Source organism: Lynx rufus, unplaced genomic scaffold (genome assembly GCF_022079265.1).
Source record: "Lynx rufus isolate CCGP_SWC_20201006 ecotype Redwood Valley unplaced genomic scaffold, mLynRuf1.p SCAF_21, whole genome shotgun sequence".
In the NCBI taxonomy this organism is placed as follows: domain Eukaryota; kingdom Metazoa; phylum Chordata; class Mammalia; order Carnivora; family Felidae; genus Lynx; species Lynx rufus.
Genome location: NW_025814836.1, coordinates 27,337,863 through 27,362,712, shown reverse-complemented (window position 1 = coordinate 27,362,712; position 24,850 = coordinate 27,337,863). Strand labels below are relative to the sequence as shown.

The 24,850-nt window shown below is 57.4% G+C and overlaps 1 protein-coding gene across 6 annotated transcripts in view; it reads right to left on the bottom strand.

Moving 5' to 3' along the window:
• The window catches only part of MTHFS (methenyltetrahydrofolate synthetase), a 122,821-nt gene that overhangs the window by 64,403 nt on the left and 33,568 nt on the right, over window positions 1-24,850 (bottom strand). The window contains exon 3 of one of the 6 annotated variants that reach the window (XM_047086516.1): window positions 14,781-15,160. The exons of the other annotated variants lie outside the window; for them this stretch is intronic. Coding sequence (XP_046942472.1) covers window positions 14,931-15,160 — 230 coding nt within the window. The 3' untranslated portion in view covers window positions 14,781-14,930. Of the gene's footprint in view, window positions 1-14,780; window positions 15,161-24,850 lie in introns of those variants that run through there. 6 annotated transcript variants of the gene reach the window in all.

Genomic DNA, 24,850 nt, shown 5'->3' with positions numbered 1-24,850 from the left:
ACAGGACCGCAGGGCGTCCACAGGACAGCAGAGTTAGGGGGCCACGGACAGGTTCAGAGTGCACTCCAGTCCTGTGACTGGTCACGTGCAGGAGGTCGAGCGGGCAAAGGGACAGGAGGCGCTGAGGGACTCCAACCACCCTGGGCCACCACGTACGCCGGCACATCCCTGGTCTCCGGGCTCTGGGTCCCTTGCTGCCACATCACTGCCTTCTGCACTAAAGCCGCTGAAATTAATGTCCCTCTAAGAAGCACGTCACTTCCTCTCAGATCGAAATGCTGGCAAAAGACCAATCATTCTTCATCGCTGATTAAAACGTCTCAGGAAGAAACTGGAAATCACAGAGGACGCCACCGCTCTTGCAGCTGCAGCAGGGACAGGAACCAGAGCGGGTCCCAGGGACGGCCAGGCTGCCCCCCCCCACACGTGAGGGTTTATGGCAGGGGGGAGGCTCCCGGGGTCACAGAAAGATGCTTAGGCAACCAGAGGACAATGCCCCCGCTTAGGACCCTCAAGAATCACTTGTTCCACTTTTCCCAACAACGCCTTGCTGGATGTACTTGTCAGAACCACGAACCGCCGGGTGTCTTCTGGGAGAGTCCCATCCAGTATGGCCGGGGCAGGACCAGGAAATCAGAATTTTTAACCATTTCTTACGATCGGGCCAAGGGCTGATTTTGTCCAGCACTTCTCACGTTACAATTTCAATAAAAGGAGGTTAAAAAAACAACAATTCCTACGAGTTCCATTCTTGCCTACGATAGACTAAATTATACAGATCAGCTCTTCTACCAAAGAACAAATAGGAACTATGGACAAAAATTGTTTTTTAATTTTGTTTAAAAATACCCTAGGGGCGCCTGGGTGGCCCAGTCGGTTGAGCGTCCGACTCTTGATTTCAGCTCAGGTCATGATCCCAGGGTCGTGGGATTGAGTCCCGAGTTGGGTCCTGTGCTGACAGCGCAGAGCCTGCTTGAGGTTCTGTCTCCCTCTGTCTGCCCCTCCCCAGCTTTCTCTCTCTGTCTCTCTCTCTCTCACAAAAATAAACAAATCGAATCTAAGAATATCCCACAGTAACATGCTGCAATGAGGTCTTAAGGCAGCTCAGCGAGCCCCGAAGGAAACCACAAGGAGACCTGATGGCATCGCTATTTGCCTTGAAGTATTTGCTGATTCTTAAGAAAATCCTAAAAGCCAGTCGACTTGTGTGTTGTACAAGCTGGTCAGTGAGGAAGCCAAGAGAAGGAGAGACAAATCAGAAGCAGCAGCCGCGAGGCTGTGAGACCAAGCACGGCCCTGTCGTCTGACCCCCGGGGAGAGCGGGAGTGGGGGACAGGGCAAGCCCCGGGAGACGGGCACGTGCCCCAACTCTGGACGGGACCCGAAGCCTGGCAGCAACAGACGGGCTTGCACAAGGACCGAAGCCTGGCTTCCAGTGTGCGCAGTCCCAGCCTGGGTTACGATGGTCTGCCCGTCCCCTCACTTCCAAAGGCAAAAGTGGACCCTCTCGGGAAGAAGGAAGAGGCATCGTCTGGACCCCTGAGTCACCTCGCCATTTTCACATCATTATCTGACAGTCAGCAAACAAATGACACAGCATCCGTGGACATGTGGGAGGCTCAGAACCAAGGGAAAAACAGACACAGAAATAGACCCAAGGAGACCCCACAATTTTGGAATCATTGAACCAAGACTTTCAAAGTAACTGTGACTTTGGAGAAAATGAAAAACCGGATGGAGGGTTTTGGTAAAGAATTACCATGTATTTTAAAAGATCAAGTAAATTCTTTATGGATTTTGGATACTAACCCTTTATCCAACATGTTATTTGCAATTATCTTCTCCCATTCCGGTGGCTGCCTTTTAGTTTTGCTGATTGTTTCCTTCACTGTGCAGAAGCTTTTTACCTTGATGATGTTCCAATGGTTCATTTTTGCTTTTGCTTCCCTTGCCTCTGCAGATTGTCTAGTAAGAAGCTGCTGCGGCCAAGGTCAAAGAGGTTGTTGCCTGTGTTCTCCTCTAGATCCAAAGGGGCACATGCACCCCAATGTTTATAGCAGTGTTATCAACAATAGCCAAAGTATGGAGACAGCCCAAGTGCCCATCGACGAATGAATGGATTCAGAAGATGTGCTGCAGGCGCACGCGCACACACACACACACACACACACACACACACACGCACACGCTGAAATATTACTCAGCGATCGAAAACAACGAAATCTTGCCATTTGCAACAACGTGGATGGAACCAGAGTGTGTTATACTAAGTGAAATAAGTCAGAGGAAGACAGATATATGATTTCACTCAGATGTGGAATTTAAGAAACAAAACAGATGAACATAGGGGAAGGGAAGGAAAAATAAGATAAAAACAGAGAAGGAAGGAAACCACAAAAGACTCTTAAATACAGAGAACAGGGGCGCCTGGGTGGCGCAGTCGGTTAAGCGTCCGACTTCAGCCAGGTCACGATCTCGCGGTCCGTGAGTTCGAGCCCCGCGTCAGGCTCTGGGCTGATGGCTCGGAGCCTGTTTCCGATTCTGTGTCTCCCTCTCTCTCTGCCCCTCCCCCGTTCATGCTCTGCCTCTCTCTGTCCCAAAAAAAATAAAGAAACGTTGAAAAAAAAAATACAGAGAACAAACTAGGGGTCACTGGAGGGGGGAGAGGGGAGATGGGACAGACAGGTGATGGGCACTAAGGAGGGCACCTGTTGGGATGAGCACTGGGTGTTGTGTGTAACAGATGAATCACTTCTGCTCCTGCAACCAATACCACGTGGCACGTTAACTAAGTGGAATTTAAATAAGCTGATTGAAAAAGTAAATAAGATAAATAAAAGATCAAATAAAAACCCTGGAACTGAAGGAAAAAACAACTAAAACTAAGACCTCTGTGGGTAGGTTTGGTCGCACATTAGGCACAGCCGAAGAAAGGATCAGTGACTCCGAAGACAGGTCAGAGGAGAAGGTCCAGGTTGCGAGAAGAGAGAGAACGCAAACAACACACGGCAAATTCTGGAGGGAGGGGAGCGTGCAGGACGGGGCTGGTTAGGGGAGGCACGCGTGCATCGGCGTCCTTCAGAGGAGGGAACAGATGGGGCACAGGTACTCTGTCCAGAGAGAACGCCGCAATTTCCCCCAGATGTCAAACCACAGGGTAAGAAGCGCCGTGGACCCCAAACAGGGAACGTGCTGAGGGCCTCATGGAGGCATCGCTCGTAAGACTGCTCACACCAAAAACAAACACGGCGACCTTTCTTAGAAAAATCTAAAAATTAAGCTTTATGCATTTATTATTTACTTGCATCATTTACTAATGACCAATGACATCAGAACCTCTGAGACCTGGGCCAGGACACGGGGTGGGGGGGGGGGTGTTGCTCCCCACACATTCAGGTGCCAGGGCCCCTCCCCCGGACACTCCCATCTGGTCGGCTGGGGCGAGGCCTGTGAATCAGCATTTTCAACAAGCCGCAGAGGTCTGACTCTGCTGTAGACGACCCCCTCTGCAAATGCAGCTTGTCCTCGCCCCTCTGGTGACAGCAGAGGAAAGAGGCCCCGGCCAGCTCCGGGCACACTGAGCAGGTGGCCCAGTCACGGTCAGTGCCTTCTGCAGCCAGGGGTGGTCCGGGAAGCTGCTCTTCGGAGCGGGGACCCAGGGCGCCCCGGGGGCCTGCAGGGACCAGAGGAAATATGGCAGGAAGGGACGGGGGTTCCTGGTCCCGCCTAGAGACTCCCACAGACTTGCTCTGATTCCAAGCGGGCCCACAGCTCCGCCATCTGTCCACTTCCCGTGTGCCAGGCACCTGGGGAGCACTTCTCCACGGCGTCCCGCACCTTCTCACGGCAAACCCACGAGGGGAAATTATCACCCCCATTTTACAGACTCAGGGAAGTTCAGTAACTCACACAAGGTCACCACGGCCAGGACGTGGGGTTTGAACCCGCAGAGCTTGGTTTCCAAGGCTGCCCTTACGGCTCCTGGTTCTAGGGCCTCCCTAAATCCCTGTGCGCCGTTCACACGCACTCACCCCACAGGCCGACACGGCTCTTTCCATATCCCCCCCTGCAGAGCGTGTTTGGTGGGGGGACAGCCTGACGGAGCACAGGGAGCAGCGGGCCGGGACCAGAAAACCCACTTGCCGCCCACGCCGTGGTTCTAGGAAGGCTCCCTCCTTCCGGCGGTTTCCCCGTCTGGAAAGCAGGGGACGTAATACCGCCTCGGGACTGTGCCGGGGTGACCTGCCTTTGAAGGTTGGCGTCACTGCTCCAAAAGGCGAGCGCCACGGGGCACGCACCCAGGGCGGCTGACATGGGGTCCACGTACCGGACAAGCACCTGGGGTGGGACACGGGGTCCCACGTGCTGGACACACACCTGGGGCGGGACTCGGGGCTCCACCTACCGAGCAGTCTGAATGCCTTGCCCACGCTGTGACTGCACCGGGGCGGCTCCCGAGAAGCCGGGGGTCTGGGCCTGCAGAGTGGCCCGGGGCCGCCAGCCCTCATTCCTGCCGCTGTGAGCTCATCCCCTCCCCTCACCACTGACAGGCTCGCCCGGCCACACTTGCGATCTGAAACAGTGGTGTCTAGAGGGTCTCAATAAGCTCGGAAATCTGATCATATCATTCTCTGAAATTTCCTTTCTGGTGGCTGATGTCAATGGTTTTTTTTTGTAGCTTTTACGTAAGCTTTAATAAAAGACTGATGAATTCGATGGTAGAAATAAACGCCTCTACGGGTGATGACACTACAGGCAGCACCAGTTCTGGGCAAACTTTCAAGAGAAGAAAATGAGGTATGGAGTCTTGTCCCTCCTCTCCTCACCCCGCCCTCATTCGGGGCTACCCACCTGCACCCCTGTGGCGGCCGCCCAGCACCCCCGGGGACTTCCCCGACTGCCTGGGACTCCCGCGTGGCCCTCGGCCCGAGCAGAACATTCGCACCGCACCGCTTTCTCCTGGGGACCACGGGGGCCCCCATCCGTGGACAGAGACCCTTCCTGTGCAGACTGACCTGTCGTCTGGGGTTCACGGTGGAGGCGTGGGGAAAACAGGAGGGAGAGGGGGCTGGAGGGGCAGAAGGAAAGAAGGACAGGAGGGAAGGAAGGTGAGAGGATGGGAGGGAAAAGGGGAGGTAGAGGTGAGGGCAGAGAGGGGAGGGGATGGCTGTGCAGTGGCCGGCCGGCCCACGCAGAGACGGAAAAGCAAACATCCGGAAATACGTGGGGACCGCTGCTGGACCTCCCATTTCCCCGGCCTCACGGGCTCCTGGGGAAGGCTGCGGCCCCCTCCCCTGCTCGGGTTACAGGAGGACTGAGCGCGCCGGCCTCAGCCCTGTCCCGCTCCTTTCTGGATCTGCCGTCCCCACAGCAGAACGTGCTTCCCACCGCGTGCCGGGCTCCCGCCCCAGCCGAAGGCCTGCAGGTGTGTGCCCGGTGGTGTTCGCTCCCGGCTGGGGGACGAGCGTGTCTAATGTGGGAGCCAAGCACGGGAAGGTCCGCCTGTAGGCCACAACCTCCCCCGACTACGGACAGGGCTGTCGCCTCCCCTGCCCTCCATCTGAGCCCAGTCTCTCAGTGGGTCTGAACTGAGAGGGAACGAGAGCGACGTTTGGCGGTTCTGCTACCGAGAAGGCATCGCTTGGGGCGCCTGGGGGCTCAGTCGGTTGAGCGTCTGACTCTTGATTTCGGCTCAGGTCACGATCTCACGGTTCGTGGATTCGATCCCTGCGTCGGGCTCCAGTGGACAGTGCAGAACCTGCTTGGGATTCGCCGTCTCCCTCCCTCTGCCCCTCCCCCACTCGTGCTGGCTCTCTTTCTAAAAATAAAATAAATCTTAAAGAGAAAAAAAAGAGGAATCACTCCTCAAAAGCCTGCCGCCTACGCAGCCCCCAGGGTCAGGGTCCTTCCACCAAATCTGGCGGAGCCCCTGCTGAGTTAGGCACCCTGACGGGCCTCAGGGAGGATGCCCAGGGTTTCGTTTCCACTCGCCTCCACCCCAGAGCCTTGAGCTATGGCATCCTCTACTCGGCCTCAGCCAGCACAATCTCTGCCCCCAAGCCCGTGGCAGACCGCCAGAGGGAGCACTTAGAATTTTCTACGGGGGCGTCAGATCCAAAGTGAGGGAGTCAGCCTTCGTGCCCCGCAGTGATCAGGCGCCGGGCACAGGCTGCCACCAGGAAAGGGCTGTGACTTTGGGAAAGACGACTCTCTTCAGCCGCGGGCGATGCCAGGGGAGGGTCTCAGCTGTGAGCTGGCGGCAGCAGGCACCCTGGCAGCTACCCGGGGGCTCAAAGGGGCGGGTGGCACGTCACCGCACCCACGGCTGCCTCCATGTTGCCTTTTCTCAGTTCGGTTTTTGTTTGGAGCAAGAGACCACAAGTGTCACATCAGACACAAAGTAATCTCAGACAGTAGAGTCTAATTGGCTTTCTGCTTTTGGAGAACGCTCTCCAAGAGCATCTAAACCAAGGCTTATCCGTCCTCCATCCATCGCTCCCATTCAGAAACCAAAGAACGAAGTCGAGTCCACGGGAACTTCGTGCGGCCGCTGGGCCCCGTGGAGCTCTGCTCCGGGATCGGTCCACGCCGGTCAGCTTCCCATTTGCAGCAACCCCGTGCAAAGGGTGTCAGATGGGACTTCTTCTGCCTGGAGTCTCTACAGGCTCCACCACAGGGACACGGGATGACACACGCCCACACACTCTAAGGGACAGATCTGCTGCCTTAGCCTGGGTCCCCGGGATGAGGAGTTGCACGTAGAACACGCGAGAGTGGGTAACGTGGGTCGTGTGAAGTAAACCGAGAAGCGGGAGGGGAGGGCTCAGAGGAGGGAAGGCTAATCCAAGCATGAGCTGAGACCGTGGGCCTGGCGGTGGGCCTGGCGATCCCCCAGGAGCAAGCAGAACTGGCCCCACGGTTGGGAGGGCAGAGAAGTTATCCACTCCAACCCTGCGGGGGGTACAGGAGCGGGGGGGGGGGGAGGAGGGGGGAGGGGAGGAGGGGGAGGAAGGAGAGGTAGAGCAGAAGGAGAAGGAGGGAAAGGGGGGAGGGGGAAGGAGGGAGAGGAAGAGGAGGGAGAGGAGAGGAAGAGGGGGAGAGGATGAGGGGGAAGAGGGGAGTAGGGGGAGGGGAATAGGGAGAGGAGGGGAAGAGGGGGAGAGGATGAGGGGGAAGAGGGGAGTAGAGGGAGGGGAATAGGGAGAGGAGGGGATGAGGGGAGGGGAGGAGGAAGGCAGGGGAGGAGAGGAAGGAGGGGGGTGACAGGGAGGGGAGGGGAAGAGGGAGGAGGGGAGAAGGGGGAGCAGGGGAGGAGGGCGAGGAGGGGGGAGGGAGAAGGGGAGGGGAGGGGGAGGGGAGGAGGGGGGAGGAAGGGGGAGAGAGGAATGTGAGGGGAGGAGGGGAGGAGGGGGAGGAAGGGGGAGGGGAGGGTGGAGGAGGGGGAGGAGGAGGGGAAGAGGGGGAGGAGGGGGGAGGGAGAAGGGGAGGGGAGGGGGAGGGGAGGAGGGGGAGGAAGGGGGAGAGAGGAATGTGAGGGGAGGAGGGAGGAGGGGAGGAGGGGGAGGAAGGGGGAGGGGAGGGTGGAGGAGGGGGAGGAGGAGGGGAAGAGGGGGAGGAGGGGGGAGGGAGAAGGGGAGGGGAGGGGGAGGGGAGGAGGGGGAGGAAGGGGGAGAGAGGAATGTGAGGGGAGGAGGGAGGAGGGGAGGAGGGGGAGGAAGGGGGAGGGGAGGGTGGAGGAGGGGGAGGAGGAGGGGAAGAGAGGGAGGAGGGGGGAGGGGGAGGGGGAGGGGAGGGGGAGGGGAGGGGGAGGGGAGGACAACGGCCCAGAAGAGCCTTTTCCTGGTCACACATGCCAGCCTGAGGTCATCCCTGCATCCGCTGCAGCCTGTGGTCCCCAGCAGACGCCAGCACCTGCTAGAGCAGGAGGACACCCGAACCTGGGGCCAGCGGCACGCCTGAGAACACCGCTGGGACGAACACCCTACGTGGCTTTGAGGTCAGAGGTCGGCTCTACCAGGCCGCCTCACGTCTCTGTCTCCTATTTGCCTGTTCCCGGCTGCCGCTCGCCTCGGGACATGGGAGTTTAGATCCTGGGTCCCACGGCTTGGGAGAATGAGAGCCCCCTGCAGGGCCTGTTTCAACGCGAATTCCCAGCCTCAGCTCTGACTTGGCGGGCGGCCTCCTTTGGGAGGAGCCTAAGCGGGGGACTGCGCTACAGGGACCCTTCCGCGGAGGTGGAGAGGTTTCTCCGCGGTGCCGCTCAATCCGGCAGGCACACGAAACGCGGCTAGTATGACTCGGGCAGGGAGTCTCAAAGTTCACTTCATCGTCAGCAGCGTAACTTTCGAAAGCCGTGTGTGACGGGGCTACCGCGACGCAGCGCGCAGCTCAGAGCCCTGCTCCTCGAAGAGCCCGGCAAACCAGCGGCAGCGGCGGCTGGAAGGCCGTCGGGAACGCAGAACTTCAGGTCCCGCTCGAGAGCTACTACGGAGTCAGAGTCTGCGCGGGTAACAAGATCCCCAGGCAAGGTGTCGGTCGGTACAGACGGACGCTTTCCGGAACGGACTACAGCCTGAGTGAGGCCTCCCGCCTCTCTTGTTCCCGACCGGCCCCGGCATCCGCTTGCGTAATGCAGCTCTTACCCGAAACACCGGGTCCCGATGTGACAAGCGTAAAAGAGGCGTGTGCGTGTGTGTCTGTGACGGGAGAGGGAGGGACGCAGGGAAGTCGTGGCCGAGGTGGAAAGGGGACCGCACGCGAGTCGAGGGCTTGCGCCTCACTCGCTGAGCGACAGAGAACCAGCCAACGTCGACAAGCGGGCAGGCGACGCGGGTGAGGTTTCACGGCAGTGACGCGTGGAAACGCGGCCCACGGGCCAGAGGAAAGGACCACGCTCGCCTCCCCCGTCCGCTGGCTCTTGTAGCCGGTGTACCAGGGAGTGACTCTGGCTATCGTAGCTCACCCTTCGATCGGAGGCGCAGGAAACATTTAGGGCTTAAGCCGTGCATCTCTCCCGCAGCACCCACATCCACACGTACCCCAACCCAGATCTCCAGAACACCACAGAATTCTCTGCCTCCAGGCGCGGGCGGAAATAAACACTCCACGTTTCAATCCCGAACAGGTTACTTCTCCGTGATAAGCCAAATAAATGTTCACCGTTTATAGTAAAGTGAACTCTCTGGGATCCGATTCACCGTTGAGAAAATTGTCTGCTTCGAAAGCACACTTTTTAAACAAAAGATTAAAAGCATAAGGAAGATATTCACAGGACACACAATAATCAAAACCAGGAAACACAAAGGATCTCCTTCAGACGTCTCGTCCAAGTGTTGAGGTGGAAAACAGCCACAGCGGGCAGCGGAGACGGGGATAAAATGAAAAGAGATGTGGAGGGGAAAAAAATGTGTCATGACCTTTTTTTTTTTTTTTAACGTTTATTTATTTTTGAGACAGAGAGAGACAGAGCATGAGCGGAGGAGGGGCAGAGAGAAAGAGGGAGACACAGAATCGGAAGCAGGCTCTGGGCTCTGAGCCGTCAGCCCAGAGCCCGACGCGGGGCTCGAACTCACGGACCGCGAGATCGTGACCTGAGCCGAGGTCGGACGCCCAAATGACTGAGCCACCCAGGCGCCCCACGACCTTTTTTCATCTAGACCCAGAATCAGCTGATGTGCCAAACGGTGGATCCTGGGCAGGGGCAGAGCCAAGACAGGGGTTTCCTGGGTGAAAGGGTCTGCGAGGTGCTCTGTTCTTAAAGAACAAACTACAGAAGCCATGCCCTCGACTCAAACACCGTGAGCTAGACGACAGCCCCAAGCAGGGCACCCGGATGGAGACGGGGGAGACTGGCGTTGGCACACGGGGGCCAGAGATGAGGAATCACGGAGGGGCGGCTCCAGCGAGAGGCAAGACAAATGCCCGAGGTCAGGGGAGCCTGGAGCCCCCATGAGGACCTGCACAGCCCCCTCCTGGGGTGACCGGACAAGCCAGGCCTCAACCCCCTAGCTAGGTGGACAGTCCCCACAGCAGTTGTCTCCTTGCGGGGAACACACCCCGGGAGCGGGCAAGGGGACCCCGGGGGCGTAGGGAAGAAGAAACTAGGATCTCTGTCCGTATTTACTTTTCATCTCTATGAGACAAGAAGTTAGATTTTGCTAAAGGTTCAAATATAAAATATAAAAGTTCAAACACGTGGCCTTCCCCCGCTGCCGTCAGAGTCCCACGTCGGGCCGCATGCGAGCTGGGCGGGGGGACCAGAAGGGAGACACGGGGCGTGGGGGGGGTGGTATTTGCTTTCAGGGGGGTGACACACGGTGCTTTCTCTCTGTTCCCACGCACGTGGGTGTACCGCTTACGTGGTTCTCGCTGAGAAAACCCTCTTAAGATGGCAAGTGGCTTCAAAAGACTCTTGAAAAGGAACAGCGACCGAAGAGCAGTCTCAGGAGGCGAGTGCGGTGAGCCATGATAGCGGACATTTCTACTCCCAGAAAAGCTCTCCGTCAGCCACACAAGGAAAAACAGTAACATCTGCTGAGAGGTGAGCCCCCAAACTCGAGATGTTTCACAAAGATACTTCACATAGGAAATGTCCGCTCTTCACGGTGCGTGACTGTCTCTTCCTGTACAATGACGACTGTCAAGCCACCATGGTCACAGAGGCTGCAGATCCGGAAGATGAAGACAAACCTCCATGATGTTTTCAGTGAGATTTAAGCCCATAAAACGCGAACTCTATACACCTTAAGCAGCGTTCGCTAAATAGCGTCGTAAACGCTCAGGACTCTTTTAAGAGCAAGAAACAAGTAGCATACCATCTAGAAAACACTGTTCTTCCTGCCGTGGAAACATGGTGAAATGTTGAAATATTCAATGCGAGTATTGAAATACTCGTGAAACGGTTGAGGGGGGAAAAAAACAGAAAAAAAAAATCTTATTTTGCCAGAAAGTACTACCAGGTAACAGGGAAAAAACACTGCAGAAGAAGTAACAAGAAGTAAGTTCAGGAATACACTTTTCAGTGGGGGGCGGGGGGGGGGGGGCTGGGTAAGAGGACAGATGTTTCCGGCACGTCCCAGCTTACGGCATCGCCCCGAGAACGGAAGAGTCCGGATATTAATGAAATTAAGTAGTGAGGAGGATAGAGGTCTCAAGATTAGTACGTGTTTTGACAAAGGCCATGTTTTAGGACAAACTACGTAGGTCAAGCCGTGGAGGGGATGACCTCGGCCGGAACCTGTGTGCAAGGAGAGCCAGGTGGGCCCCACGGTAGGGGCGTCAGCAGCAGCATCCCCGGAACGCACAGACAAGGAATGCGCCCCGCCACGACGACATCGCCAATTTTATCAAATGGACACCATGAAGACGGAACAGAATGTTCACAGTATTTTATGACAGGAAATACCCATGAAAAATACTTTGGTTCCCCTACATTTCTCTCTCTCAGGGTAAAATACTTCCGGAGGAACCGTTCACAGGCGCCTGGGTGGCTCAGCCAGTTAAGCATCGGACTTCGGCTCAGGTCACGGCCTCCTAGTTCGTGAGTTTGAGCCCCGCATCAGGCTCTGCGCTCACAGCACGGAGCCCCCTTTGGATCCTCTGTCTCCTGCCTCTGCCCCTCCCCGACTCACGCTCTCTCAAAAATAAATTAAAAAAAATTAAAAAGTTTTACTTGGAAATAACAGAGGAAGCCACCACTCTCGCGGGTGCAGGACGGACAGGAACCACAGCGTGTGGCCGATAGCAGCATGCGCTGTCTCTGCCCAATACAGTGATGAAAATACTTCCAGATTCCCGTGTCCAGTGTATGCCGTGTGTATCACAAGAAGTTCCTTGCAGAACTGGAAAACGACCAGAGCCCTGAAAACCAAACGCTAGAATAAACTGAGATTAGAAGCAGACATTTCAATCAGTCAGAAGGGATTCAAACAAGGTTTTCAAAAACAAAAAATTTCCATCACAACTCTTTCCCTTTTAGAAGTTAAGTACTTCAGGGGCTCCTGGGGGGCTCAGTCGGTTGAGCGTCCAACTTCGGCTCAGGTCACGATCTCACGGTTCGTGAGTTCGAGCCCCACATCGGACTCTGTGCTGACAGCTCGGAGCCTGCTTTGGATTCTGTGTGTCCCTCTTTCTGCCCGTCCCCTGCTCACTCTCTCTCTGTCTCTCTCAAAAATAAACAAACATTAAAAAATAAGAGAAATTAAGTGTTGCACAATTTACAGACAACAGACTGTTTCAATCTCTCCTCTTTCACTAGTGCATGTCTGCTAAAACGCATAAGGTAGTATCTGGAAGGGAATCTGTTACTTATTTCCAAGCGTATCAACCAGTGTTTGGGGTGGGGGCTCCCAGGGAGGAGAGATGGCCCTTCAACGGGCAGGCGGTGGGGAGGGAGAAAGACCACGAGGTGCGTGGAGGGCATGCGTAAGGCCAAGGGTGCAGACCTCGTGATCCACATGTGGAGGGGTCTAGGAAGGCCGTGAAACCACAGCAACAGAGACCGCGTTCTAGAAGAATCCGACCGGGGGACAATGCTGAAGGGGCAGAATCTCGGCAGCAGATCAGGACCAGTGTAAAAAGTAGCAAGGGCACAAGACAGGAAGCCCGCACGCCAGTTCCTCCGTCAGGAGCTTACTGGAGTTTATCCTGCGCTGGGGACTGCGGCGAACCCCACACGCCACAGAGAAACCGCCCGCGAGGAGCTCATCGGCTCAGGAGGAAGCAAGCGTGCAAACGCGTGATCTGATTAAAGTGCAGCATAACTGAATTCGTGATCTCTGCGGGAAACACGGAGAACGGGGACCAGGAACCGAGTTGCGCACCAGGCTGTCCACACCTAGACCCGCCCACGCTCATCACTGTCCTGGCTGCGCGTGCACCGTTCTTACTGACGTCTGCTGGGCGGACTAGAGCCGGGCAGAGGTGACCTTCTAGTTAAATGACACACGCTTTTAGAGAACAGGCAGCCGTCGGAGACAGACGCCGGGGCTCCGATGTGTCTCCAGTTCCCCAAGGCTAAGAACCGTCTCTGCTCGGATCTAGCGGCCGCTCCTCCCACACCGGGGCTGCCCCTCACCACGCCCCTTATGGTGCTGGCTCGTCCCCGGGTTCGAGGCCTGTCCTCAGTGTCTGAGTCTGTCCTGAGGGGAGCCACCTGCATCCTCGGGGTGCTCCCTTCCCAATACCCTCTGCACGATGACCCCTGCCCATTCCCGGTCACCAGGGCCACCCTTCCCAGGCGGGAGACCCTTTCCCAAATCTCACCAATCTCACGTTTCAAAGTATTTTTACTCTTGTGCATAAAACACAAGTCCCGTGCGATTGTGCAAAGAACACGGATCCGTGTTTTGAGTGAAACCTTTCTGGATGTTTAATTAACTCATCAAAAGAACCCTCAAACGCAGACTATACGTGCAGGTGTCCGCTAAGTATGAGTGACGGTATCACCCTCCCCTCCGGAGCCGTCTGAAGGGACAGACATGTCAACATGACAAGGAAGACAGTGACCAGGGGGTTTACACAAGTGCAGGAGGTGTTAACTCCATCCGGGGCCTGGGGGGAGGCCTCACGGGAGAGGGGGTCTTGGGAGGGGAAGGCCTCACGGAGAGGGGGCCTGGGGGTGGGGGAGGCCTCACGGGAGAGGGGGTCTTGGGAGCGGAAGGCCTCACGGGAGAGGGGGCCTGGGGGTGGGGGAGGCCTCATGGGAGAGGGGGTGTTGGGGGGGGAAGGCCTCACAGGAGAAAGGGCCTGGCGGGAGGGGAAGGCCTCACGGAGAGGGGGCCTGGGGGTGGGGGAGGCCTCACGGGAGAGGGGGCCTGGGGGGTCCTGAATGATAGGCAGGAGTTCCGGGTTGGACAAAAGAAGAAAGGCCAGAGGAGAGAGCACACTCACCAGGTGTAAGGGGCAGGAGAGGCCCGTGTTGCTCGGGGACGCGCACAGACGTTTGTGCCGGCCGGCCGGGGGCTTCGCACGGAGAAGCCACCTGGCCGTTACCCCGTGGGCCCCAAACAGCCACCAAAAGGCTCCAAGCAGGGCCACCTCCCGATCACATCCGTGTTCTGTGAGGTCACGTGGACCGTGGTTAGAGACATAAAGTGGAGTGCTAAGAGTCCAGACAGAAGGGACGACGGGACAACGGAGGGGAGGGGACGGACACACGCTCCACAGGACCCCGCACGTGCTGGGCGCCGGGTGTGAGAGCGGCGTCTAGGAAGCCGCCCAAATCTTCCCTCGCTGTGATGCCATCTGCCAGCTCCCAGCCCGCAGCAAACTTCATTTCCAGAGCAGACACCACAAGCAAACACACAATTTCTGACTGACAGGATATCAGATCTTAGACTCGGAAGGGACCGACGCACGGCACAGCAGAGACGGAACTAAAGTATTTGAATCATAAAAGGTCTCGGTCCACGAACCATCGAAAGCTACAAAGTGTCAGACGTAAAATCTCAGGGCGAGCAAATGCAGTCATGATGAAGTGCTAGAATATTCTTGGGGAACTCTGTACCCAGAGCAAACCCCAACAAAGCAATTAGCAGCTGCCTAGTCTCCCGCGTCCGCCCACCAAAGACTGACCAGTCCAGACAGGGCTCGCTGAAACCGGGTGTGGGCTGGGGGTGGGGGGGCGGGGGTCTACCTTCCGGGCGCCCCGAGCCGGACACAGGTCCTCACACACATCTAGCTTAAGCTGCAGAGCAGAACGATCAGCCCGCCACGCTGACGGCAGGAAGTTACGCAGAACATCACACGTGACAGCCTCCACTTTAAGGAACATTCCACTATTGGTTTTGGAAGATGCTTTAATGTGAGGCGTTTGCAACTCCACTAAAAACAACGCAGTCCATATTCACCACGAGTGGGCAAAACGCACGCTACCTCGTGACGAGGGGAAACACGTATTCTGCTTTTCTCCGGGCCGCAGGCATCGGGATCTACGTGGAGTCTTCTTCGTAAAGGACTTCATCCACCCTCACGTCGTGTTCGTCCACGGGGACCCGGAGGCACATCTGTTCTCGGAACGCCAAGGCCACGGTGTAGGGCTTCGAGTCCCGCTGCTGCAGACAGCGCGTCAGGTAGGAGTCGTAGTAGCCCTTGCCCCTCCCCAGCCGGTTGCCATGCTTGTCAAACCCAAGACCCGGCACAAAGATGAGATCAAGTCCCCCTGTGGAAGAGACGAACACAGAGAAGAGCGTTAACGGTTTCCGAAAGTGACGGACCACTCGCGGATCTGGTTCCTGCTTTTGGATGCCGTCTAGCCTCTCTCCGATTTCTAAATTTTATTTATTTTTTTTTTAACATTTATTTTTGAGACAGAGAGAGACAGAGCATGAGCGGGGGAGGGGCAGAGAGAAGGAGACACAGAATCCGAAGCAGGCTCCGGGCTCCGAGGTGTCAGCACAGAGCCCGACGCGGGGCTCGAACTCACAAGCCGTGAGATCATGACCTGAGCCGAAGTCGGCCGCTCAACCGACTGAGCCACCCAGGCACCCCCCTCTCTCCGATTTCTAAAGAAATATATGACCACTCTAGGAAACCCAACAAGCACAGGGTCAAAGAAGGAAATAAAAATTACTCGGCAATTCAGTTAAGTCCGTCAATCATCCTTCCAGACGCCCTTCTGTGTGTACCTTCAACAACATGGGTTTGAACTGCGGAAAGTCCACTGTTATGTGGCTTTTCCCGATATGGTCCCGTACTGCAGATGTATTTTCTCATCCTTACAGTTTTTTTTTAATGTTTATTTTTGAGAGAGAGAGAGAGAGCACAAGCAGGGTGGGAGCAGAGAGGGAGACACAGAATCCGAAGGAGGCTCCAGGCTCTGAGCTGTCAGCACAGAGCACGATGCGGGGCTCGAACCCACGAACGATGAGCTCATGACCTGAGCTGAAGTCGGACACTTAGCCGACTGAGCCGCCCAGGAGCCCCACTTCCTTACGGTTTCTTAATTATGACTTAATGACTTCCTTATCACTTTCTCTTCTCTGGCTTATTTTACTGTACGGAAACAGGACGTAATGCATACAGAACAGGCGATAGCTGTGTCATCACAAGGCTTCTAGTCAACAGCATGCTGGGAGAAGGTAAGTTTTGGAAGAGTCAAAAGTTGTACGTGTTTTCAACTGTGTGTAGAGGTCAGCGCCCCTAACCCTCGAGTAGTTCAAGGGTCAACTGTAAGTACAAAATGCAGATTCCCAGACCCCATCCTCACCTAAAGAGAATTCCATGGATGGGGCCTAAGAACTTTTTTCCTTTCTTCTTTTAAGTGTCCGTACGATCCTACGTGCCTCCCAGGCTAGGGGGCCCATGTCCCAGGAGGGGCAAGAGAGGGTCAGAAAGATGCCAGAAAGGACAGAGCTGCTCCCCAGGGCAGTGGGCAGGAAGAGGGCCACGCCACCTGCAAATTTCATTGCCCTCCCACCGGACAGGCAAGGCCTGCCTGGTCGTCCGGTTTCCCCGGATTCACATGACCGCAGGCTTTGGCCTACCGGGGTGCTCCAAAGGTACGAAATGGGTCCCCATAACGGCCCTCTGGCTGGAACCTTCCCAGGGACCACAGGGATCAGAGCCGGCCACGGCGTCATCAAGACCGAGCAGGCTGGGGCTCAGGCAGGAAGGCAGGGTCCTTGAGGCTGTAAAGACCCGGCCACGGGGGAAGGTGTGAGGGGGTCTCATGAAGAAGGCGGTGAGGACCATGAGGTGGAGAATCTCCAAGGGCTCACGAGGCCCACGGAAGGGTCCCCGCGGCCTCGCCCAGGGAGACTGACGGACCCGCGCTGCTCCAGAGCCACCCCGCGGGTCCAACTCAGGGGCGTGCCCGGGGGCCCTCCCGTACTGGTCCTCGGCCTCCGGAAGGCCGTCCAGGGCTTGCCTTGACCCCTTCTGCAGCACTGCTGCCGGGAACACACCAGGGTTGGAAGCCACGAACCGTCTGAACAGGGTGTCGGGAGCAGGGACGTCCAGACGGCAGCCAGCCCGGCCCCTACGGCCAACAGCCGCTCTGCGCCCTGCGGAGCCACGAGGTGCACTTGGCTTCTCTCTGGCTCCCAGCCCACACCAGCCGGCCCACACCTGCCAAACTCCAGCAGAGCCCGGCTCCAAGGACGGCCGTGTCCTTCTGTCCCTCCGCACAAACCTGCTGGTCTATTCCCATCCAAACTCGCGGAGAGGCCCTGGTCACTGACCGTTACCTTTCTCCTGTTGCGCACTTCCACTTGGCTCCCTCCGTGTCCCTTCTTGTTGCCAGACCACCCTCGGGCTGCAAGCTGAGCTCTGTCGTCTATACTTAGGACGCACGCGCACTCGTCTTTTCCGGGCTTCCCGCCTCTTCACGGCGCGTCAAGGCGCCTTGTGTGAAGCGCCCCCAGGGGACGCGCTTCCTCCCCCTCAGGAGCTGGGGGTTAGCACGTGTGCAGCACCCAATCAGACACAACACAGCCACCTCTGCCAACTGCCCGAAGGCAACGGAGACGGGAAGTGCCGGAGACCTCAGCGGAGAGGCGCCCGGCTGGCCGGGCGGTCAGGGGAGGACCCACGCGAACTCTGCCTTGACCCGGGTTTTCGAGGACGTGTCCGAGTTGGGTCTGTGGAGATTTCAGAAAGGGAAGGCTGGCAGGGGCGGAGTGATGCGGAGGGAGTAAGTAGGGCAGGAGGCTCACACAGAGGGGCAGCAGAGAGCGTGAGTGTGGACTCGGCCCGGTAGCGGCACGGAGGTTCCAGAGGTAAAGACAAAGCGATCCCTCCAGCTTCAGACAGCAAACAACCCGATTACGGGAAGGACAGAGGCCTTGAGCACACGCTTCTCCAGGGAAGGCCAGCGCTGGCCCACAGGTGCGTGACTTCCGTGTATCAAGCTCGTACCCCGGGACTTTACCAAATTCCTTCACAGGTCCCAGTAGATGCTCAGTGGAGTCTTCGGGATCTTCTGCGTATAGCATCGTATCATCTGCAGACAGAGACAGCTTTGCCTCCTCTTTACCAATCTGGACGCCTTTTACTCCTTTTTGTTGTCTGCGTGCGGCAGCCAGGACTCCCAGTCCTGTCCCGAACAGTGAGAGTGGACATCGCTGCCTTGTTCCTGACCTTAGGGGAACAGCTCCCAGGCTTCCCCGTTGAGGATGATGTTGGCTATGGGTTTTTCATACACGGCCTGTATCGGGTTGAGGAATGCTCCCTTTAATGTTCCCTACTTTGTTGAGCGTTTTTACCACGACTGGATGCTGTACTCTGTCACACGCTTCTTCTGCAGCTGAGATGACCATGTGGTTTCTATCCCTCGTTGTGTTGATGGGGTGCATCCTGTGGCCTGCTTTGCAACTACTGAGCCATTCTTGGCTCCCTGGAACAAGTCTCACTTGATCTTGGTGAATAATCCACTTAATGTGTTGTTGAATGCGGCTTACTGATACTTTGTTGCGGGACTTTGCTTCTATGTTCATCGAGGACATTGGTCTGTAAGTTTCTATTTTTGTGGCATCTTTGCCTGGTTTTGTTATCCGGGTGTGATGCTGACCTCTCGGGAGAATGAATTCGGAAGGTTTCCTCCCTCTTTTTCTTTGTGGAATGGTTTCAGGAGAACTCTTTAAATGCTCGGTAGAATTGGCCTGTGATCCCCCTGGCCTTGGCCTCTGTGTTTGGTGGGAGTCTTTTGATCAGTGATGTAACTTTGTTACCAGTAACTAACTGTGCACATTTCCTATGTGTCCTGATTCCGTTTTGGAGCCAACGGGCACAGAGCAAGATGCTCAACCTCACCCATCGTCAGGGAAACGCAAATCCACACCGCCACGAGACACCACCGCACACCTGCTAGGATGTCCGTTAAAAAGAGAGAAACAGCAGAATATGTAAGTGTTGGTGAGGACGTGGGAGACACTGGAACCCTCGTATACTGCTGCTGGGAATATAAAAAGGTACAGCTGCAATGGAAAACAGTACAGAGTTTCCTTAAAACATTAGAAGAACATCTAGCCGCCCACTTCTGGGGTATTTAGCCAAAGGAAAAAACCCTGAAATCGGGGTCTTGAAGAGGTGCTTGCACCCCCGTGTCCAGAGCAGCACCACTGACAACAGTTAAGAGCTAGAAACCCCTACTGCCAGCTGATGGACGAAAGGATAAACAAACTGCGGCCCGGCGCTGGAATACTACTCAGCCATGAAAAAGGAAGACCCGCCACCTGCCGCAACCTGGAAGAAGCCGGAGGACATCGGGTCCAGAGAGATACACCAGGCGTAGAGGGACAAATGCTACAAGATTCTGCTCACAGGAGACGTCTGAAGGAGCCAGGCTCACGGCAGCGGGGCGCACAAGGGTGCTGCCGGAGGCTGGGAGGAGAAACGGGGCCGCTGTGCGGTGCGTGGAAGTTCCGGCCGCGCAGGGTGAGAGACACGGTTAACGCGGACCGAGGCCACGGTTAACGCGGACCGCACGCTTACACTTCTGTTAAGGGGGAGGATCTCGTGTTATGTGTTATTTACCACATTAAAAAAAAAAAAAAAAAGGCAAACAGGGCGCCTGGGCGGCTCAGTCGGTTAAGCACCCGACTCTTGATTTCGGCTCAGGTCATGATCTCACGGTTTCGTGAGTTCGAGTCCCGCGTCGGGCTCTGTGCTGACAGTGTGGAGCCCGCCTGGAGTTCTCTCCCCGTCTCTCTGCCTCTTTGTCTCCCTCTTTCTAAAATAAAATCTTAAAAATGTTATTAAGAAAAGGCAAAGCTACAAAGGGAAAACCAAGAGAAGATGGGTGTTTCCACCAAGTGAACACGGAAGACAGAGGGAGAGAAGGCAGAATTCCAGCGCGTCGCCCCCAGGCGGCTGCAGGAGGAGAAGGCAGAGGGGGACAGAAAGGCAGGAAAACAACTTCCTGGAGTCGGCCGAGGCTCAGCTGGTCTCACTCGCTCTCGCCAGGTCGGGGGAGCTTCTTCACTTGGAATGACTCTGAGCCAGCGCTTCCCTTAGAGCCGGGTGCGGAAGGAAACCGGGGCCGGGGGAGGTCAGAGCACGGGGTCAGCAAACTCCCCGTGAAGGGCCAGAGACGAAGTAGTTCAGGCTTCACGGGCCACAGGGTCTCTGTCACCACGACTCGGCTCTGCCAGGTGCCACGAGAGCAGCCACGGAAGATGAGAACCCGGGCGGGCGTGGCTGTGCTCCCGTAACGTTCTACCCGCAGAGACAGGCGGCGGGCCGGGTCTGGCGGCAGGCTGCGGGGTGCTGCCGCGTCGTGGGGCACGAGGAAAGATATTCAGGAGGAAGGGAGCAGAGCGCTGGCAGGAAGGGCGAGGAGGGCCGGGAAAACGTCTATCAGATTGGGCACAGAGGAAATCGCGGGGGCGAGGGCGCGTTCAGCGGGGAGTGAGGACAGACACCGAGCTGCAGAATCTTCGTCGACAAAGAAGCGGAACCGGGCCCTGAAGGAAAACGCCGGAGGGGGACTCTGCCGGTGCCAGTACCTGCTCTCAGCCCCGAACGCATGAAGCCAGCACCGAGGATTCGGGCCACCTTCACAAAATGTCGTCTTGAGCTCTGGCCAAGGGGGCAGCAGCTAAGCCCCAGCCCCCCTCGGGCACCCTGAACTCAGACCCCCGTCCCCGGCTGCTCAGAGCATCCTGTCGGCCCGCCCAGCTCCCTCTGCCCCAACCCTGCTGCAGGTGCTGAGCATCCGAACAAGCTGTGCAGATCGAACTCCAGCCTCATGGGCGTCTATCCCCCCCCACTTCCTGCGGGTCCGGGACTGCGGATCCACCCCCAGGGGCCCCCACGCGGCTGGCAGGGCGCTCGCCTCCACCTGTCGCTCTGTGGGTGCCGGTTCCCCCGCACATCCAGCCGGGCGCCCGCCGCCTGGCCCCGCTGACCCCAACCCCGCCTCAGGTGCGGTCCCCGTCCTCACTCTTCCCTCTCGGAGACCTTTAGTCCACCACAGTGACTTAAAGACAACGCCCAAACTCCCTGACCAGGTGGGTACCCCCGCCTTCACCACCCACCCCCCCAATGCTCCCACGGCCGCAAGGCCTCCCGCCTGCAGGGGCCACCGGTCTTTGTATCTACCTGTCTGGTCCCCACATCATCACGTCAACGAGCCCCAGCTAGACGCCAGGCAGCCCTCCCTGCACGTGAGATTTGGTGCGACCAGCTCTTGTCCTACACGGTGACACAGCCCCGGTCCGTTAAGGAGGAAGGATCCGGGGCACCCGGGTGGCTCAGTCGCTTGGCCCTCTGACTTCGGCTCAGGTCACGATCTCACGGTTCGTGGGTTCGGGCCCCATGTAGGACTCACTCCCGTGAGCACGGAGTCCACTTTGGATCTTTTGTTCCCCCCTCTGCTCCTCCCCCGCTTGTGCCCTCTGAAGAATAAGTAAAACATTAAAAAATTTAAAAGATTAACGATAATAAAAAAAGAGGAGGAGGAATCCTTTCCCCACCTTCTGGGAACTGTTTTCTCCTTTCCCCAGAGGGACACTAGTTCGGTTCTGTTTACCGGGAAAGAAAGAACAGTAACAGGGAGAGCGAGAAGTCGCTACCGTCCCGTATGCAACACCTAACCCTTATCCAGAGTCCAGCTGCTGGAAGAGAAGACAGAGCACAGAAACGGACGCGGCGGGCACCATGCGGCGCCCCGGGGAGAGAAGAGGGACCACAATCAGCTGGTCGGCACGCCCACCCGGTGAGGCAGGAGTGCAGGGCCACCGTCCCCATCTGATGGATGAAGAGCTGGAGCTCTGTGCCCAGAGAGGTCACATTCCTCCCCGAGGGCGGCCAGCTCCTAAGAGACCCAGCGGAGGGCTTGCTGTCCAGGTGGATGGTGACTCAGCACACACCATTCCTGCTGCTAAAGGTTCGAGTGGGGTCCGGCAAAGGGACGGAGGGACATGGGAAAGGCACGTGTCGAGGGGCCGAGCGTGCAGGCTGCCGGACAGGGTGCCCGGGCCGTGTCCCAGCACCGGTACCCGGCAGCGACGAAGCGTCACTCAGAGCCACCCTGACCTGCCGTCGAAGACAGATGGGCGTATGCGAACGTAGAGTCCCCCAGCTGTCATAACCAGCTGCCGCATGCACCCCCCCGAGGCCCCGCAGCCAATCACGGAGACACGCGCACTGGCATCCGACACGCTTCTGGAACACGAGGCAGCTGGGACCGTCAGACACAGTCAAGACAGCGCACACAGCACAACTCTCAGAAATCAGTCCCACACGCCCTGAGCTCACGTCGGGGTGGCCTCAGAAACCACAGACGGGGGCACGGCCGCTTGACTCCCTTGTCGTGGTACGAGCGTAGAGCAGGAGAATAAACCATTTTCGTGATCACAGGCGTCACAAATACTCAACTTCCGATTACACTTAAAAGTTGGGTTTTTTGAACATTTCTTTCCCTACAATTGCGTACCACTCTGAAAGAGTATTTGCCTAGACCAGCTAAGGCAGATAGCCATTTCCTTAATTCCACTGCAAACGCATCTTCGTTGCTTCTGCTGCGTTTGGTCACAACGGGTTTCGGCCGTTTGGGAATGCCCTTGTGGAGGCAAACGTGTAAAACACAGAATCAAAAGATGTAAAAATCATCTGGGAAAGACACAAACTGTCGTGTGACTGGTCGTTTCTGTGTTGTTCCTCTAAGAGCCTTTCTTTGAACACAGGACCTGACGTTTGTGTCAAAACACAGAGACTACAAGTGTCGTGACAGTACCAGGTACAGAAGGAAGCCACGTGCAGGGTTGTGCCCAGGCATGACCGGTCACCACTAGTCCGCTAACTAGGCATTCACGTCGTAAGACAATGTCGGCAAGCCTTATATTTACACCTAGGTGTTTCTGAGTTCAAGGCTTTCAGCTAGCCCTGTGAAATGCACTCTGTGTTGAAATGGAGAAGGTAGGGATGGCAGGAATTTAGACCCTTCCAGAAAAGGCTAGAGATGCAGGAATAGTATATGGGGACTTAGCTGCTGGGAGCCTCAGCAATGGCGTCCTCCCCCCACCCAACCCGGAGAGCCCCCCTACCCACCCCCCCAACCCAGAGAGCCTCCCTCCCCCCACCCTCACCACCAAACCCTGAGAGCCCCCCTCCCCACCCCCCAACCCAGAAAGCCCCCTTCCTCCCCACCCACCCAATCCAGAGAGCTTCCCTCCCTCCCCCACCCAACCTGGAGAGTCCCCCTCCCCGCCCCCCCCGACCCGGAGAGTCCCCCTCCCCGCCCCCCCCACCCGGAGAGTCCCCCTCCCCGCCTCCCCTACCTGGAGAGTCCCCCTCCCCGCCCCCCCCAACCTGGAGAGTCCCCCTCCCCGCCCCCCCAACCCGGAGAGCCCCCTTCCTCCCCGCCCCCCCAACCCGGAGAGCCCCCCTCCCCACCCCCCCTAACCCGGAGAGTCCCCCTCCCCGCCCCCCCCAACCTGGAGAGTCCCCCTCCCCGCCCCCCCCCAACCTGGAGAGTCCCCCTCCCCGCTCCCCCAACCCGGGAGAGCCCCCTTCCTCCCCACCCACCCAACCCGGAGAGCCCCACTCCCCACCCCCCCAACCCAGAGACCCCCCCTTCCTCCCACCCACCCAATCCAGAGAGCCTCCCTCCCTCCCCCACCCAACCTGGAGAGCCCCCCTCCCCGCCCCCCCGACCCGGAGAGTCCCCCTCCCCGCCCCCCCCAACCCGGAGAGTCCCCCTCCCCGCCCCTCCCAACCTGGAGAGTCCCCCTCCCCACCCACCCAACCCGGAGAGCCTCCCTCCCCACCCCCCCAAACCCAGAGAGCCCCCTTCTTCCCCACCCAACCAACCCAGAGAGCCTCCCTCCCCCCACCCCCACCACCAAACCCTGAGAGCCCCCCTCCCCACCCCCCCAACCCAGAGGGCCCCCTTCCTCCCCACCCACCCAACCCAGAGAGCCTCCCTCCCCCCACCCCCACCACCAAACCCGGAAAGCCCTCCTCCCCGCCCCCCCAACCCAGAAAGCCCCCCTCTGCCCACCCAACCCGGAGAGCCTAGGAAACACTGAGCACAACTGGACAGAAGTCAGGCTAAGATGTGCCGTAAAGACCAATCACCCTTCTTCCCAGGATGCTGGTAAATAAACCCCTATTAGGGTATGTCAGGAAGGATCCAAAGAAAGCCGGCAACAGAGATTGGCTCCGGAGAAAGAAACCAGCCACGGGAGGCCTTGGATGAGAAGGACGCTTCACGCTTTCGCCCCATCCTTTTGCGCTGTTGGGCTTTTTCACCACATTCGTATATAACCCCAATTTTTATCAGAACCCTTTTAAAGCGTCCACCTTCTTGGACCAGAGCCTTGGAGGTGGAGTGACACGGCAGCGGAGTGTGCTTCTAGAGAGGACACTTGCGTGTGAATCCCCGGACTACCTGTCACTAGCCGAGAAAAATGCCCAACTACTTATCTTCTAAAAGTCTGTTTCTTCTCCCTAAGATGGAAATACTAGCATCTGTAGTACGAGTCACAGAAGAGATAAACGTCCGCATGAAGAAACTAGTACGTGCCCAATAATTGCTACCTTCGTTAAACTCCGGGTGTGCATAACCCCTCTTCTCTTCATTCTGACTCTGGAAGTCGTTTCTTTTCAAGTAATCCAAACAACTGCAACACGAACCCACATGCTGAGTTACTACGCGGATCTCCTATAGGCCAAACCACCTGCAACTGAGACTCTCTACAGCCACCTGCTGTCCCAGCTGGGAATGGGCCCACCAGAGACACCCACAGGAGCCGGTCCTGAGCACAGCGGGGAGCCGGCTGCCTCTCTAGTACACACACAGTCCCTGAGACGGGGGGCAGGGGGGGGCGGTCACAGAAGGAGTTCCCCTGTTCCCCGTGGCCTCCCCCTTCACAAAGGATCCTTGGAGGAGAGTCTGTTGGCAAACGAA